Source organism: Anabrus simplex, chromosome 5 (assembly GCF_040414725.1).
Source record: "Anabrus simplex isolate iqAnaSimp1 chromosome 5, ASM4041472v1, whole genome shotgun sequence".
Lineage (NCBI taxonomy): Eukaryota > Metazoa > Arthropoda > Insecta > Orthoptera > Tettigoniidae > Anabrus > Anabrus simplex.
In genome coordinates, this window is record NC_090269.1 from 432,890,424 (window position 1) to 432,906,720 (window position 16,297).

Genomic DNA, 16,297 nt, shown 5'->3' on the forward strand with positions numbered 1-16,297 from the left:
TTGATTCTTCTGTGGCTCCGCATCGGATTCCTTCCGCTGAACCCTTCGATCATCTTGTGACTTAATCATTGCTGAGCTATGGTGTGCCTGGGATGGAATGTAAGGGAGTGTGTCTGGTGCCTGAGTGTTTACCATTTTGTCATCCTTTCATTGTGTGCGTGTGTCTGAAGATGTGTGGTGCTTAGTCATGATTGGGTTGCTATTTGTGCCATTTTAGTATTGTACGATTTCTGATTGTGGTGTGTTTCGATCTATTGGTGTCGGAAAAGTTCCCTGCTTGCCTTCTGCATGGACTCCGTGTCTTAAAGGTGTTTCTGTTCCGGATACTGATGTTTGTATTCATCCATGATCGAGTGATCTGACACTCCTCCTTTTGGGCACCCTTCGCGGCTGTTCTAAAAGTGGTTTTCTATGCGTGAACCCTCTATATTATTTTTCCTGTAATGGGTTTTTGGGCTGAATTTATCTTCCTAACCTTTTGGTTTTGGGGTTATGTAGAAAATCTGTCTCCGATTTTTCCTGTGGGCGTTCGGTTGGTGCACTCCTGCCAGCATTATGGTTGTATCTCCTGTGTTGTAACTTGGTAATGTTGTTGTGAGTTGTTTGGATCCTTTTGAAATGTGGACCGTTAGTAACGTTGTGTAATTTTCCTTATCTACCGGTTGGCGTGTGGAGTTTTCGGTGGTACTGTCGGACTTCCTTCCTGAGGATATTTCTCCTTTTGTGCTTCTGGGGGATGGACCTAGTCCTTAATCTGTACCTGGTTTGCTGTTGTAATTTCTGCTTTGTATTGTGCTGTTAGGTTGTGGTCTGTGAGCACGCGTTGAGGATATTTATCCTTTACCTCTCTATTGATAACCCGTGCTGCTAGCTTGCCATTATTTAGGTAATCGTGTTTTGGATTACGTTGTTTGGCTGTCAAGACACCTTGGTTGGGATGTGATTTGTCCTTTAATTTACCTCTGTGTCACGGTACATTTGGTTGTTGGTTTGGTATCCACTACTCCGAAGAAGCACACCTTAGGGTGGGCCATTCTTAGTTATCTCTTGGCTCTGGGATTTTCGACTTGTTCTTCCTCACGCAGAATTAGGTTCGTGGTTACTATTCTGTACCACGTTGCCCGGTGCTTTTATTTTGGGTAGTTGTACCTTGATGTGGCCGTTGTGGATGACTGACTGATCGCGATTTTTCCATCTGGTAACCTATAGGAGTCTCCCGATTGCCCATCGATGCTACTCTTGCCTGTCTTACCTCTCGGTAACTCGAGTGGTTTCTGCGTCCCTTCTCTCTGATGGTTTTCCGTTGGTCTGTTCAAAAATTAGTTTTCTATGCTTGAGTCCTTACCTGTGTTTTGTTGGTGATCCTGGATAAGTTGCCGATCCCAGTGTGGTTTGTATTTTGCTCTACCCCTCGTTCTTGACCCTTGGACTGATTGACGAGTTCGCCACTCTGTGGTTGTGTGTGTGTCACTCCAATATCTAAAAGTGTAATTTGATAGGTCATTCATGTGTCCTCTTAGTTTAACGTCTGGTATTCTAAACCATATGTTCCAAGGACGTCTATTCTTTGGAGTGGTCCTGTACCTTTACTTATATATTTTTCTTGTGGGTGATTTGTGCTTGAGTAATATTACTGATTTCCCTTCCGTTATGTTCTTGATCCTTAGGGATATCTGTCTTTGTCCTAGTTGGTATTATGTGTTGGATTGTACCCTATATTTCTATGTGTTCTTGTTCATTGTTTCTCTACGTGTCATGGCTAAGTGTCCTTCGTGGCAGTGTAACATGGTGTATTTTATGTAGTTTCCCTTTGATTTCTTAATGGTCGTTGTATGGACCCTTCGTTTCCTTTGGTACTATATTGGACCAAGTGGAGAGCTCTGGGCTTCAGCTAGTTTGTTGGTAACTAGCTAAATGTAAAGTTAATTGGCGGATCTGTGGATCCTGTAACTGAATACTCACCTACTTTAATTTCCTGATTTGTTTTTTGTTCCTCCCTCTTCTTGTGGTTTTGCCCCCATTCGGGTTTTCCGGTGCGTTTCATTTCCCCTGTAGTCCCCTTTTGCAACACAAGATCATGCGTTTCCTTAATATCAAAGGAGACTTGTCAAGGTATTCGTGCATTAAAATTAATTTACCACCGTGCTTGAGAAAATAACCTGGATGCGTGGACTTATAATCATGTGGTTTTGTTTAATTTTGGTCAGTATATCTGTGGTTAGTGTGAGAGTTGCCAAACCTCTAGGTGAACTGCGTCATGTGTAATAAACTGTATCATTGTGCGATGCATAGAAAACATGTGTATTAGGTGAACCTGAAACTTTGGTGAACTCTGGTCATTGTGCTCTCTATTTGATGACAAACATTACTCTGGTGATTTTCCGAGTGCTCGGTTAACATTTCTGGACACTGATGTTGATCGCAACCCGCCAATTATTTCTAAAAACTATGTGATATGGAACTGTGTCTTGGACTATTAATCTGGTCATGTGAACTCCTAACTAAAATTAGTTAATCTTGGTGGTCGTTTTCTGTTGGACTACTCCGCCCAAATTTAGTGTATGTGTGACCACCTCATCATTGATGGCATGTGCATGAGGTTTTGTCGTCGATTCGGGGCGGGAGGGCTGTGACGATATTAAATAATGTGAGCCTCCCCCTTATAAACATTTTGAACTGGCCTGTGAGCCCTAGAATATCTGTGTCAATGGACTGCTCGACATACCGTTTTAAACTAATGTAGGCCGCGCGCAGTATCTCCTAGCTCTGTTTGGTTGCGCATGCGCAGACCTGCTACCAGGCAAAACTGGCCTCCTCCTCGCTTGCTTGCCGACGCGAGAGGCAGTTCGCTTGAGTCAGCCATGATAGCGAGCTCGTGTGGTTTTGTGTCCGGCGTCATGGAGTCGTGGAGTAGCTGGAAACCACCGTAATCTCCCGATAACGGGGATTTGCCCCAGATGAACTAATTGGAGACCTCCTGCCATTCTTTCTGACCATGTTTTTAGATTTATTTTTCGTCTGGATACTTCACAACGAGGTCTGGATGCTGGCGGTGTGACTGTTTTTCTTCATCAACAATGTCAGGTTAAAATTCTTCTCATTTCTTCATCACCAAAGGTATGTACCAGTGTTTGGCACACTTTAAACGTCGTCCTGAAGAGGATTTTGATATTTTCGAAGATTTCTGGAAAAATAATAATAATAATAATAATAAATATTTGGACTTCGCCGTTAATTTAATTCCTATTTGCGTGTGTGGTATCGAAAATCTGAAAAACAGTTTCGGCAGCTAATCACAGTAATGTGGAAGGTTCACCATGAACTAAATTGGAATTATTAATTTAAAATTTTACCGATCTACTTTTGGCACTTTCAAATTGTAACCTTCTTTGTAAACCAAGGTACAGCCTCCAAGGTATCGAGCTTTACCTTTTCGGCTTTCTGTTTGCTTCCCTGTTTTTTGTTTTCTAATTCGTTTGGTATGTTTTCTTCTCCCCTCCCCCTTCTGGGGTTTTTGGGTGAATTAAATTATTTTCTCTAGCCTGGTTTCCTCCGTGTTTTAGGAGGCGTTGCTTTGTTTAGTGGTTACCTTGGCAACGGTTCGTGTGGGTATTGTTGTCGGGTTAAGAGTTGTCTGGCGTGTTGAGCCTGTGTGGATCTTGAATTATATATATTTCGGGGTTGAGCGTATCGTTTACTGTTTAAATTAATTTATTTATTTTCTCCTCCTTTTACCTTGTGTTTCTATTTCCTTGCCCCGCGTGAGGAGGTGTTTTAACGTAAAATTCTGTTTGTCTTGGAAACTGTCCTTGGTGGAAACTGAACGATTTCAAATTTGGTAATTATTGAAGATCCATTTTATGGAATAATTGTTAACTTAATACTTTTTTAAATTTATTTAACTATCCGTGATCGATCACATTTAATTTAAAGGTAACATTTATGTAAGAAAGTCTATTGGTTTTCCGTTGTTTCCTGATCACATTTAATTAGGTACGGAGGTCACCCTTTCTTTCTTGTTGTTTTCATCAAGTTCTCTATTTATTATCTGTTAAAGAGTATTTGTTTTTCATTAATTGTTATTTAGTAATGAATTAATTTTCTTTTAAACCCCACCTGGGTATATTCTAATTTATTTTACTTATTGTTAATTTCCTTTTCCATTTTTCAACCTTACGTTGATTTTATTTACATTTGGCGTTACCTTTTAAAAATAAACTTAGGCTTTATCATCTTAATGACTTGGTTTGTTACCTACCTTTTGCCCTCCCATTAAGTTTTTTTAAACTTCATGTAAATGCTGGTTTTCATTCGCCACGTTCGGTGGAGCACTGCCTCTGATTAACTTCCACGGCCTTTAAGTCGTCTTCCTACGCTGTTTCCGGTAAGTTTTTCCATGGTTTCTTGTTTTTTTAATATTGTGACTGTACTTGTTGTTGTTCTTCTTGTGCCCATCACCCTTCCTCGTGTTCGCTATAACTCCCATTTTGGGGCGGGCACGCTAACAACCTTCTCGCCAGGGTCTCTATCTATCTCTCTCTCTCTCTCTCTCTCTCTCTCTTCCTCTCTCTTCTTCTCTCACCCTGGTGGGTAAGGTTATTCACCTCATCACTCCTAGGTGGTACCGGGGACCTAGAGGGTGGTGAGCGGTGAGAGTATAAAATGGCAGGGAGGGATTCAGTTAGGTGGAAATGTAGTAAGCAGTTTGGCCTATGCCAACGACTTGGCCTTAATGGCAGATTGTGCCGAAAGCTTGCAGTCTAATATCTTGGAACTTGAAAATAGGTGCAATGAGTATGGTATCAAAATTAGCCTCTCAAAGACTAAATTGATGTCAGTAGGTAAGAAATTCAACAGAATCGAATGTCAGATTGGTGATACAAAGCTAGAACAGGTCGATAATTTCAAGTATTTAGGTTGTGTGTTCTCCCAGGATGGTAATATAGTAAGTGAGATTGAAGCAAGGTGTAGTAAAGCTAATGCAGTGAGCTCGCAGTTGCGATCAGCAGTATTCTGTAAGAAGGAAGTCAGTTCCCAGACGAAACTATCTTTACATCGGTCTGTTTTCAGACCAACTTTGCTTTATGGGAGTGAAAGCTGGGTGGACTCAGGATATCTTATTCATAAGTTAGAAGTAACAGACATGAAAGTAGCAAGAATGATTGCTGGTACAAACTGGTGGGAACAATGGCAGGAGGGTACTCGGAATGAGGAGCTAAAGCATAATTTAGGAATGAACTCTATGGATGAAGCTGTACGCATAAACCGGCTTCGGTGGTGGGGTCATGTGAGGCGAATGGAGGAGGATAGGTTACCTAGGAGAATAATGGACTCTGTTATGGAGGGTAAGAGAAGTAGAGGGAGACCAAGACGACAATGGTTAGACTCAGTTTCTAACGATTTAAAGGTAAGAGGTATAGAACTAAATGAGGCCACAACACTAGTTGCAAATCGAGGATTGTGGCGACATTTAGTAAATTCTCAGAGGTTTGCAGACTGAACGCTGAAAGGCATAACAGTCTATAATGATAATGTATGTATGTATGAATGTATGTATGTATGTATGTATGTATAATAATATGATTCCTCAACTATTGTGTGCATGCATCTTAATTTGATTTCATCTAGTGCCAGCTCATCAATTCCAATATTCCATTTTACATTAGGCCTACTAGAAGCCAGAGTAACCTGAAACACTCCTGGGCATCTACTACTGAGTTTTAATGCCAACATCATAAAACATGAAGTGTTCATCCATCCCATCAAACTGACGATCTCATCTGGGTTAGAAGTCCTGATCTTGAGATCTGGAGGCTGACACTCACTACAGAGGGAGCATATTGTGTACGATTAGGAGAGTACAATCTAACTGAGCTACTTACTTGTTTTCTTCTTTGAAACATGGGATGAGTTGATCTATCGTACCTTCTTCTATCTTTATTTCAGCCTTAACATCTGCAGCAGGCTATAAATACGGAATATAATATAAGAAATACAGAGATAAAATGTAGCACGAATAAAAATATATATCATTCAAATAGAGAAAGTGTTCCACCTATGAAATAAACATTTACTATAATCACTATAGGTTAAAACACCATGGTAATAGTTTGGACTTTCATTGGAAGTCATCTTCAGCAATAGTTTTTAAAAATTGATATGACAATGATACAACGATATACAATGAGGAACAATAAAATCTGATGGTATTTTAGAAATGTTTATGCTGTGATTATTAAAGTCTATTAAGAATGTTTTCAAAAATTCTACATTAACCTTAGCCAAGCATTACAGGTGTTTGTCCAATACTCATCTGCTCCCACAACAGCAGGACTTCTTTATCCAGAATTTTAGATTATATGCTTTTGCAATTGTATGTTTTAGATTATGTTCCTAATTTTAACTGGCAGATGTCAAGAGTGAATACACAAGGCCCTTAGTTAGGCTTAACATAGGGATTTGGAATTCAAAAGAAGAAAGTTTTTGCTGCTAACTGCAATTTCCATGATGATTTTCATTCCATAAGTTTGTTGACAATAACAATGTTTGTATTTAAACTACTGAAGACATTATAACCTGAAAAATAATCCAGAATGAGTCTGAAATAGTGACAATTACTAGGTAGCATTCATGAATACTAAGAATCGAGTAATAATGTGTGAAAAAATTAAATTGATGGAAGTTAGCATGAGAAAAACGTAAGTGACAGGATAGATTCAGATAATGAGTACATACGTATTACTGGTAGGATTAATAATTGGAATTTGAAGAGTCAATAATAGTGATGAGGAAAGCAAGGAATGGTATGAGGTCACAAATCAAGATCCAGGACCATGAACAATTCTAGTTTACAACATATATAAAGTTTCAATGTGCTTGTCATTTTCACATAGTTTACTGGGCATATACATTAATGAATTTCTGAATTTCAATAACTATACTGTAGTATTAGTGATACTCAATTAAGAAATAGGCAGGCAAGTGAATGACAACAAAGTTTTGTAGCTGTAAAATAGTGTTTTGTGATATTAGTTAAAACAACTGTTGAGGCCTGCTTTTTGAAAATTTTGTACAAAAGCGGGCAGTTGAGTAATATTTCCACCAGAGTAAAAGGATATCTGCAACCTATTCTCAGGAAATCAGGTATGAATGGCCTATTTACACTTAACTACTTACATTTCACAAGAGATCTTTCTTCTTTAACAATAAAAATAAAATCACAAAAATTATTTGCACTCACAATCAAAAATATAATCTGTTGGACAAGGGATAAAAATTGCAAGATAAAACATGTAGTTTGTAATATGAAAATAAAGTTTTTTTATAGATGCGTTATATAATAGCTTATCATGTAATGTGATGCTGTTTGTGTTCTTGAAGCTGCAAAGTACTTAATGGTCGGCTGGGGAACATCATACTGTGATACATCGAAGTACATGAGTCCAATCCAAGTTTATTTTCAATGCGGGCCACAATAAAGCAAGAAAGGTATACACATTTAAATGATATCCAGTATGCGTATCCTTATGTGAAACACACTACGTCATCCATGAGTATGTAGGCGCCAAGGGGATAGGGCATATTGTGCCAAAATACTGGAGAGATGCTCAGGATTACAACTGGCATCGTAGTGTGGGGAGCCATGGGGAATGATTTCAAGTCACTTCTGGTGGTGATTCAGGGAACTCTATTGACTCAGTAGTAAGTCACGAAAATCCTATGTCCTCATATGTTACCTCTCATGAGACAGTAACCTGGTACCACATTGCAACAGGACAGCATTTGTCTCTATGAAACGCTGGCCTCCAAGAGGCCTTGATCTGTCCCCGACAGAACATGTGTGCGACCAGCTCCAACATCCACTCTTCCCCCAATTTCCAGTGCCAATATCCAAGATATCAACTGTCATTTACACATGTTGAGGGTAAACTGTCCTCAGGAGAGGACCTTTATAACACCCCGTAACTAAATCACAGCATGCATCCAGGCCTACAGCGGAGCAACATCCTACTGACAAGGGACAAGTGCAGCGCGCATACTACCAAGTCTGTTGCATTTTTTACTTCATTTTGTAACCATACATACATTATCATTATAGACTGTTATACCTTTCAGCGTTCAGTCTGCAAGCCTCTGTGAATTTAGTAAACATTGCCACAATCCTCTATTTGCAACTAGTGCTGTGGCCTCATTTAGTTCTATAAATCTTAACTTTAAATCATTAGAAACTGAGTCTAACCATCGTCATCTTGGTCTCCCTCCAACCTTTTTACCCTCCATAATAGAGTCCATTATTCTCCGAAGTAACCTATCCTCCTCCATTTGCCTCACATGACCCCACCACCAAAGCTGGTTTATGCATACAGCTTCATCCATCAAGTTCATTCCTAAATTAGCCTTTACCTCCTCATTCTGAGTACCCTCCTACCATTGCTCCCACCTGTTTGTACCAGTAATAATTCTCGCTACTTTCATGTCTGTTACTTCCAACTTATGATTAAGATATCCTGAGTCCACCCAACTTTCGCTCTGAAAAAAGACCGATGTAAAGACAGTTTCTTCCAGGAGCTGACTTCCTTCTTACAGAATACCATTAATTGCAACTGTGAGCTTACTACATTAGCTTTAGTACACATTGATTAAATCTTACTTACTATATTACCATCCTGGGAGAACACACAACCTAAATACTTGAAATTATCGACCTGTTCTAGCTTTGTATCACCTATCTGACATTCAATTCTGTTGAATTTCTTATATACTGGCATCAATTTAGTCTTCGAAAGGCTAAATTTCATACCATACTCATTGCACCTATTTTCAAGTTCCAAGATATTAGACTGCAGGCATTTGGCACAATCAACTAGTAAGACAAAGTCGTCAGCACAGGCCAGACTGCTTATTACCATTTTGAAAGAAGAAAGTGTGGTAAAAGATACCAACCTGACCATATGTAATTAAATATTTCTGTCAATTGTAATATTCGTTCCAGTATTTCTAGAAAACTATTAGTTACACACCTGTTTCCAATTATACTTTACCAGAAGTGTGTTGATGACACAAGCCATTTAGATGGAGGTTTTTTCCTACATGAAAATTTTAAGTTCTTACTTTTAAGGTCCTTTGATTCTTTCTTTAATAACAAAATGAAAATTTTATAATTCAATTACATTAATTACATTTAAATTTTAAAAATTCTAGAAATAGTGGAAGGAATACTGCAGTAAAAAAAATGATATATATATATATATATATATATATATATATATATATATATATATATTGAACTCTAGTATACCTTTCAGTATTTCCAAAAAACTATTAACTACACCCCTGTTTTCAATTACAATGAAGGTAGCATAAGTTTACAAACTTGAATTATGTTAATAGAGAAAACTTAGAATCAAAGTACCTTAAATGAAAAAACTTAAAATTTTCTTGAAAGAAAAAACCTCCCTCTCAATGGCCTGTGTCATCAAGAACTTATTTATTGTTGTCTTTATTTGTGGCAAAGTTAAGGCTCTTGGCCCTCTTCCACTTAACAGCATTATGCAGCATGATACTGAATACATCATTTATATGTTCAAACTTAATATACTGTATATAATATAATAACTTTATAGACTAAAACTAACGGATATACATCCTAAGTCTAAAGTGAGTAAAATAAATTCAATATTAATTACTCTATGTGAAATTCATATAACAGTAATTTATGAAAACGGACCGATGACCTTTGATGTTAGGCCCCTTTAAACAACAAGCATCATCATCATCAATTTATGAAAACATTTGGAAACTATTTACTCAAGACATTCACTCATACAAACATAAGTACACAATATAGCCTATGTATTCAAGAGGAAATCTTTAGACTGTCCTTTGAAGGTAATTAATGAGAAACAATTTCTAATTTCAGGAGGTAAAATATTCCATATTCTAGCATCCGACACAAGGAAAGAATTACTGAATGCAGTGTTTGAACCAGTCTTATTTTTAAGTTGAGAGGTAATAGGGCCTGGTGAATCTTAAGGGGATGAAGTGATGAATGAACATTTCTGCATACATTAGTGACATGCTCATCCCAGTTTAAAGTTTCATTTATAGTCACGTCAAAACTTTTTACTGATTTACAGAATGGGATAACTACGCCATTTCGTTGAATGACTGGAAGTTTAGACTGTGTAAAGGGGCAAGCACTATTCTCTGCCCTAGGGTATGATAGCATCTGTTTTCGTTGGGTTGATGAAGAGAGAATTATCAGCTGTATAAGAGCTGATCTGCTCTAAGTTTTGGTTCCTATTTTCAATAGCTGCATTTATGTTATTCACTTTTGTGTGGCAGTACATTTGAAGGCCATTGGCATAGAGATGGTAGTTGCTGTCTTCCAACTTGGAAGAGATGTCATTCAAATATAAAAGAAACAACAGTGGGCCGAGTATAGAACCTTGTGGCACACCATTAACTTTGTACTTCCACTCTGTTCTCCTTCCATTCATGACAACACACTGCCATTGGTTATGGAGGTAGGAAGTAAACAAATTAAGAGCAGCGTGGCTAAGATGGAAGGAATGCAATTTTGCTATATATATGTCTGTACTGATAGTGTCAAGAGCACTGCTGAAGTCTAGGAGAATGAGTACGGTCACTTTGCGTTCATCCATTGCTTTCCTTACATCATCCATAATTTTTAGACGAGCAGTAGATGTACTATGTCCCTTTTTAAATCCAGATTGCAAGTGTCCAAGTAACAAATGCTGCATCAAATACTGGCGTAGTTGTTCATGCATGAGTTTTTCTAAGAGTTTTGAAAGTGGAGAAAATAGTGTCATGAAGAATGAGGTGAGTAAGGCTGCTGAAGAAAAGTTAGGATGAAAAGAAAGATCAACTAAGGGCCAGTATTATAATAGAGGTTTAAACTGTTGGTTCTGTTTAAACTTCGGTTTATCTGTTAGTCGTGTATTATAAAAGTTAATCTTAAGTTTAACTGGAGATTAATTTTACTGCCACTCATCTACCGTTTAAACTGAAGTTTAAGAATACATAACCTTACAACATGGCAGAACGAATGGATCTCGAAGATATTTTTGAGGTGTTTGAAGAAATACTAAGCGATGACGAAGAAGTGGTTCAAATTATTGAACGACCACGGGCACTACGAGTTTTACGAGCAAGGAGATGTCTCTTTCATATATGGAATGAAAAATAGTTTTTAAATAGGTTTAGGCTTACAAAACAGACTGTCATAGCCCTATTTCAGCAAATTGGTGCTAGAATAAAACATCCAAGGAAAACGTAAGAATGTACAAATGACTTTTTGAACTGTTTGAATGTCAAAAGTGTAAATTTTAGAAAATAAAATAACTTCCCTCTATTTCAGAAATCATGCTGTAGAACCCCTCAGTCCGCTACTAATAGCATTGCAGATTTATGCCTCCCGTAGTATGTTTATTAAAATGGGAGATTTCAGAGGAATTCATAAGGCCACTGTTTCACGGACTATATAAATATTTCTGTACTAATTACACAAGCAATTCTATTTCCTTACAAGTAAAATTAGGACAACGTTTATGGCTTTTATCCACCATTTTACCTACAAGAAGTAAACAAAACATTATCGATAGTCATCTTTTCTTGCAAGTCACTGCAAAGCATTATCGACAGTCATCTTTTCTCGCAAGTCACTGCTACCAAGATCGCATATTTCCTTCTTCACCTCAGTTTAACTTAGGCCGGCCATTATAAGACTCAACATCGGTTTAAACTCAAGTTACAGTTTAAATCAATCTTCAGTTTAAACACTCATTATAATACCGGCCCTAAGAAACAATGGATAACTCAACAGATACAAGACCTGACTGATGAACGACAAAAGTGCAAGAATCCAAAACATGAGGGCAGAAAGGAACACAGGGGAATAAAGAAAGAAAGATAGATAGAATGTGCAGGAGAGCTAAGGAAGAATAGCTGAAAGAGAAGTGCAAAGATGTTCAAATTTGTATGGTCCTAGGAAAGGTAGATGCTGCATACAGGAAAATCAAGGAGAACTTTGGAGAAAGGAAAACTAGGTGTATGAATATTAAAAGCTCAGATAGAAAACCAAAGTAAAGAAGCAGAAGATAGGGTTCTAGAACAAGAAGAGACTGTTGATGCTGATGACATGGGAGACCCAATTTTGAGGTCAGAATTCGACAGATATTTGAGAGACCTAAGTAGGAATAAGGCAATGGGAATTGATGACATACCCTCAGAATTACCGATTGCCTTAGGAGAAACCAGCATGGAGAGGTTATTCCGTTTATTGTGTAAGATGTATGATATAGGACAAGTGTCATCCAATTTTTGGCAGGATGTTGTTATACCTATTCCCCAGAAAGTCAGTGCTGACAAGTGTGAAGTTTAGTATCTCATGCCTGTGAAATATTAACACGTATTACTGTATTTACAGAAGAATGGAAAGACAAGTTGAAAATGAGTTGGGAGAAAATCAATTTGGCTATAGAAGAAATGTGGGAACATGTGAAGCAATCCTGACTTTACGTCTCATCTTAGAGGACTGAATTAAAAAAGGCAAGCCCATGTACTTGGCTTTTGCAGATCCAGAAAAGGCATTCGATAATGTTGATTGGACCAAGCTATTTGAGATTCTGAAGGTGATCGGGATCAGATACTGAGAAAGGTGAATTACCTATCATCTATGCAAAAATCAGTCTGCAGTGATAAGAATCAAGAGCTTTAAAAAAGAGTCAGCAATCCAGAAATAAGTGAGGCAAGGCTGCCGTGTTCCCCTCCCCTTTTCAATGTTTACATGTCGGAAAGGGAATCAAAGTCCAAGGAGAGGAATCAAAAGCCTGAGATATGCCGATGATATGGTATTTCATCTGACCCTGCAAATATCTGGAGAAATTTCTGAATGGTATGGACAGAGTCTTGGAGAAGGAATACAAGATGAAAATAAATAAGTCCAAAACAAAAGTAATGGAGTGCAGTCGAACAAGGTCAGGTGATGCAGGAAATATTAGATTAGGAAATGAAGTCTTAAAGGAAGTAGATGAATATTGTTACTAGGATAGTAAAATAACTCATGAGGCTAGAAGTAAGGAGGGCATAAAATGCAGACTAGCACAAGCAATGAAGGCCTTTCTTAAGACAAGGAATTTTTTCACCTCGAACACTGATGTAGGAATTCGAAGGACGTTTTTGAAGACATTCGACTAGAGCATGGCACTGTATGGAAGTGAAACATTGACGATAACTACTGTACCCCAGAGAAAGAGAATAGAAGCTTTCACAATGTAGTGTTACAGAAGAATGCTGAAAGTGAGATGAGTTGATCGAATCACGAATGAAGAGATACTGAATCAAATTGGCGAGAGGAGATCAATTTGGCTAAAATTGACCAGAAGAAGAGATAGAATTATAGGACACTTCTAAAGACATCCAGGACTTGTACAATTGGTTTCTGAGGGAATTGTAGGTGGTAAGAATGGTATGGTTAGACCAAGATACGAATATAACAAACAAATTAGAGCAGATGTAGGCTGTAGTAGTTATGTAAAAATGAAAAGGTTAACACAGGATAGAGTGGCTGTATCAAACCAGTCTATGGACTGGTGACTCAAACAACACATTTCATATTGGATGCGTGAATTTTTTTGTGAATTGCAGGATTACAATACATGCCATTTACGGAAGTAATTCTTCAGTAATTTATTCATTTAATTCTGTTACTGAACATGAAAAAGAATTTCCATTTTTCTGTTTCCTTTTGTCGAGGTGAGCTGCATCAGAAGAGAAGGAATGAACCTTAAAATACACACTGTGTTCATTCAAATAAAGTTAGCAAGAGACACAGAGCACTAGTAATTCGCTTATGAATTTTGTGATCACTCCAATATATCATTCCCAGTGTCTGAGCTTCTACCAATAGGAGTATCAATATCATACACTTTGTTGTGTAAATGGATCAATTCTTCAATATCAACAACATTAGTAAGTTAAAATTTATCAGAAAGAACCATTATGATCATCCGGCTGATCCAGTTAATGTAGGTTTATTATTTTAAGATGAATAATTCATGACAACAATTGTGTTCTCAGTACACCATGGGTTAGAGTTGTGTATTTTTGTTGTTGTGTTGTGAATCCACATGTAAAGTTATTAATTGTGCAATTAAGTCATTAAGCTTAGGCACAAGAAATGTCCTTTATTTGGTATAGCATAAACCATTTCATTCTAGTTTCAACTCAAATTACCTATAAATGTTAGGTTCTTCTGGTTCTCAACACTAATTTATGATCAAATAATATTTACAAAATGAATGATAACAGAACTTTTAACAACAGACTTTACCCGAAGAAGATTGACATGTTTCATTCTTGAGAGACATCATCATATTATTATTTATAAATTTCATTTCCGTATTGATCATATTCTACCAACTCACTTTTTAAAATTATGAATTGATTAATATTATAGGAAATGCCAACCCATTTACGTTAAACCTTTGTCCACACTTTTAATAACTGCTGAAGTATTACTTTCTTATTTTAGAAGTTGCTTTATTTTGCACCAACACAGATATGTCTAACAGCAATGACAAGATAGGAAAGGGTTAGGAGTTTGAAGGAACCAGCCATGGCCTTAATTACGGTACATCTCCAGCCAGCATTTGCCTGGTGTGAAAATGGGAAATTCGGGAAACCATTTCCACCCCCTGCACACCTGGGGGGCACATATGTAGAACACATCGCCAGTATCCCCCATTCCAGGCGACTAATACGGGCGACCTAGGTACCGACATGGATTGTGGTTTAGTATCATGTGTTGCTCCGCCTGTGGATGGGAGGATCCGAGTACATTCACAGGCAATCCCTGCCTGTCAGCGATGGCGACTAAAAGGGTCATGTGGATATCCGCCCCCTCTAATTTTTTTAAGGATAGTTGTAGACTGATTCAAAATTCTTGGTGTGCATGCTGCTTGCAGATGGGCCTCTTATGTGTGCAACTACGCTTGAATGCCCTCTGGTGTCCACGAGAATCCAGATGGCTGGGAGCGCCATGAACCCGCACAGAAGTATCTGCCTGACAACACAGGTCCCCGCACAGCCGAACCCCAGGACATACAATTATTAATTGTTTATTACATTTTTAAATCAATACGTATTACTCTATACATGCTATTGGGGGTGATTGGAGGAAAGAAGTCCTAGTGCTCATTGCCTCAGTCATTCCATATTAGGCATCGTCTAACATCGGACCCTGGGCAATACCTGCAACGACCAGGTTGGTATTGCCTTGGCTGCTTGTTTCTGCTACAGAGGCTCCTGATCAGAGTGGGTGGCATTCAGGGAGGATGATTTCAGGCATGGCTTTAAAACATCTTTAGCCTGCCCAAGGTGGTCCCGCACCGAAATCTTTAACTTTTGATTCCTCGAGGGGTTCAACCCCCTGGGAAGCTGCACAGAGTAAACAAATGGGATCCACCTTCCCTAGGTTTCTAGTTGCTACCAGAACTGATGGGATTGAATTAAAGCCGGTAAAGACTGTTTTATTCAGCAGGCAGATAAAAGCTGTCTACGGCAAACTGGAAGATCTGAACAAAATGCGCAGTGGTAGTTTGTTGCTAAGGATGTGCACTGCCATGCATGCTGATCGTTTGCTCAAGAGCGAGATGTCATTCAAATATAAAAGAAACAACAGTGGGCCGAGTATAGAACCTTGTGGCACACCATTAACTTTGTATTTTCACTCTGTTCTCCTTTCATTCATGACAACACACTGCCATTGGTTATGGAGGTAGGAAGCAAACAAATTAAGAGCAGCGTGGCTAAGATGGAAGGAATGCAATTTTGCTATATATATGTCTGTACTGATAGTGTCAAGAGCACTGCTGAAGTCTAGGAGAATGAGTACGGTCACTTTGCGTTCATCCATTGCTTTCTTTACATCATCCATAATTTTTAGACGAGCAGTAGATGTACTATGTCCCTTTATAAATCCAGATTGCAAGTGTCCAAGTAACAAATGCTGCATCAAATACTGGCGTAGTTGTTCATGCATGAGTTTTTCTAAGAGTTTTGAAAGTGGAGAAAATATACCGACAGGCCGACAGTCAGATGGAGAATTTGCTACAGATTTTTTTGTACTGGGAGAATTAAACCATCCTTCCAAATACTTGGGAAGTAGCCTTCCAAAAGACATGAGTTACATATGAGGGTTAGAATTGGCAATACTAGATCTATCAAGGTAATGATGAAGGATATTGGGATGTTGTCCACTCCAATTGCTTGCAAT

General features: G+C 38.2%; 1 protein-coding gene and 1 pseudogene across 1 annotated transcript in view; one reads left to right on the forward strand and one right to left on the reverse strand.

Annotated features, from left to right (window-relative positions):
* The window catches only part of LOC136875066 (zinc finger protein 525), a 137,455-nt gene that overhangs the window by 48,411 nt on the left and 72,747 nt on the right, over positions 1-16,297 (reverse strand). The window contains exon 3 of the mRNA XM_067148802.2: positions 5,883-5,965. Within this exon, the coding sequence (XP_067004903.2) occupies positions 5,883-5,965 (83 nt within the window). The remainder of the gene's footprint in view (positions 1-5,882; positions 5,966-16,297) is intronic.
* LOC137500951 (uncharacterized) lies at positions 12,919-13,617 on the forward strand (annotated as a pseudogene).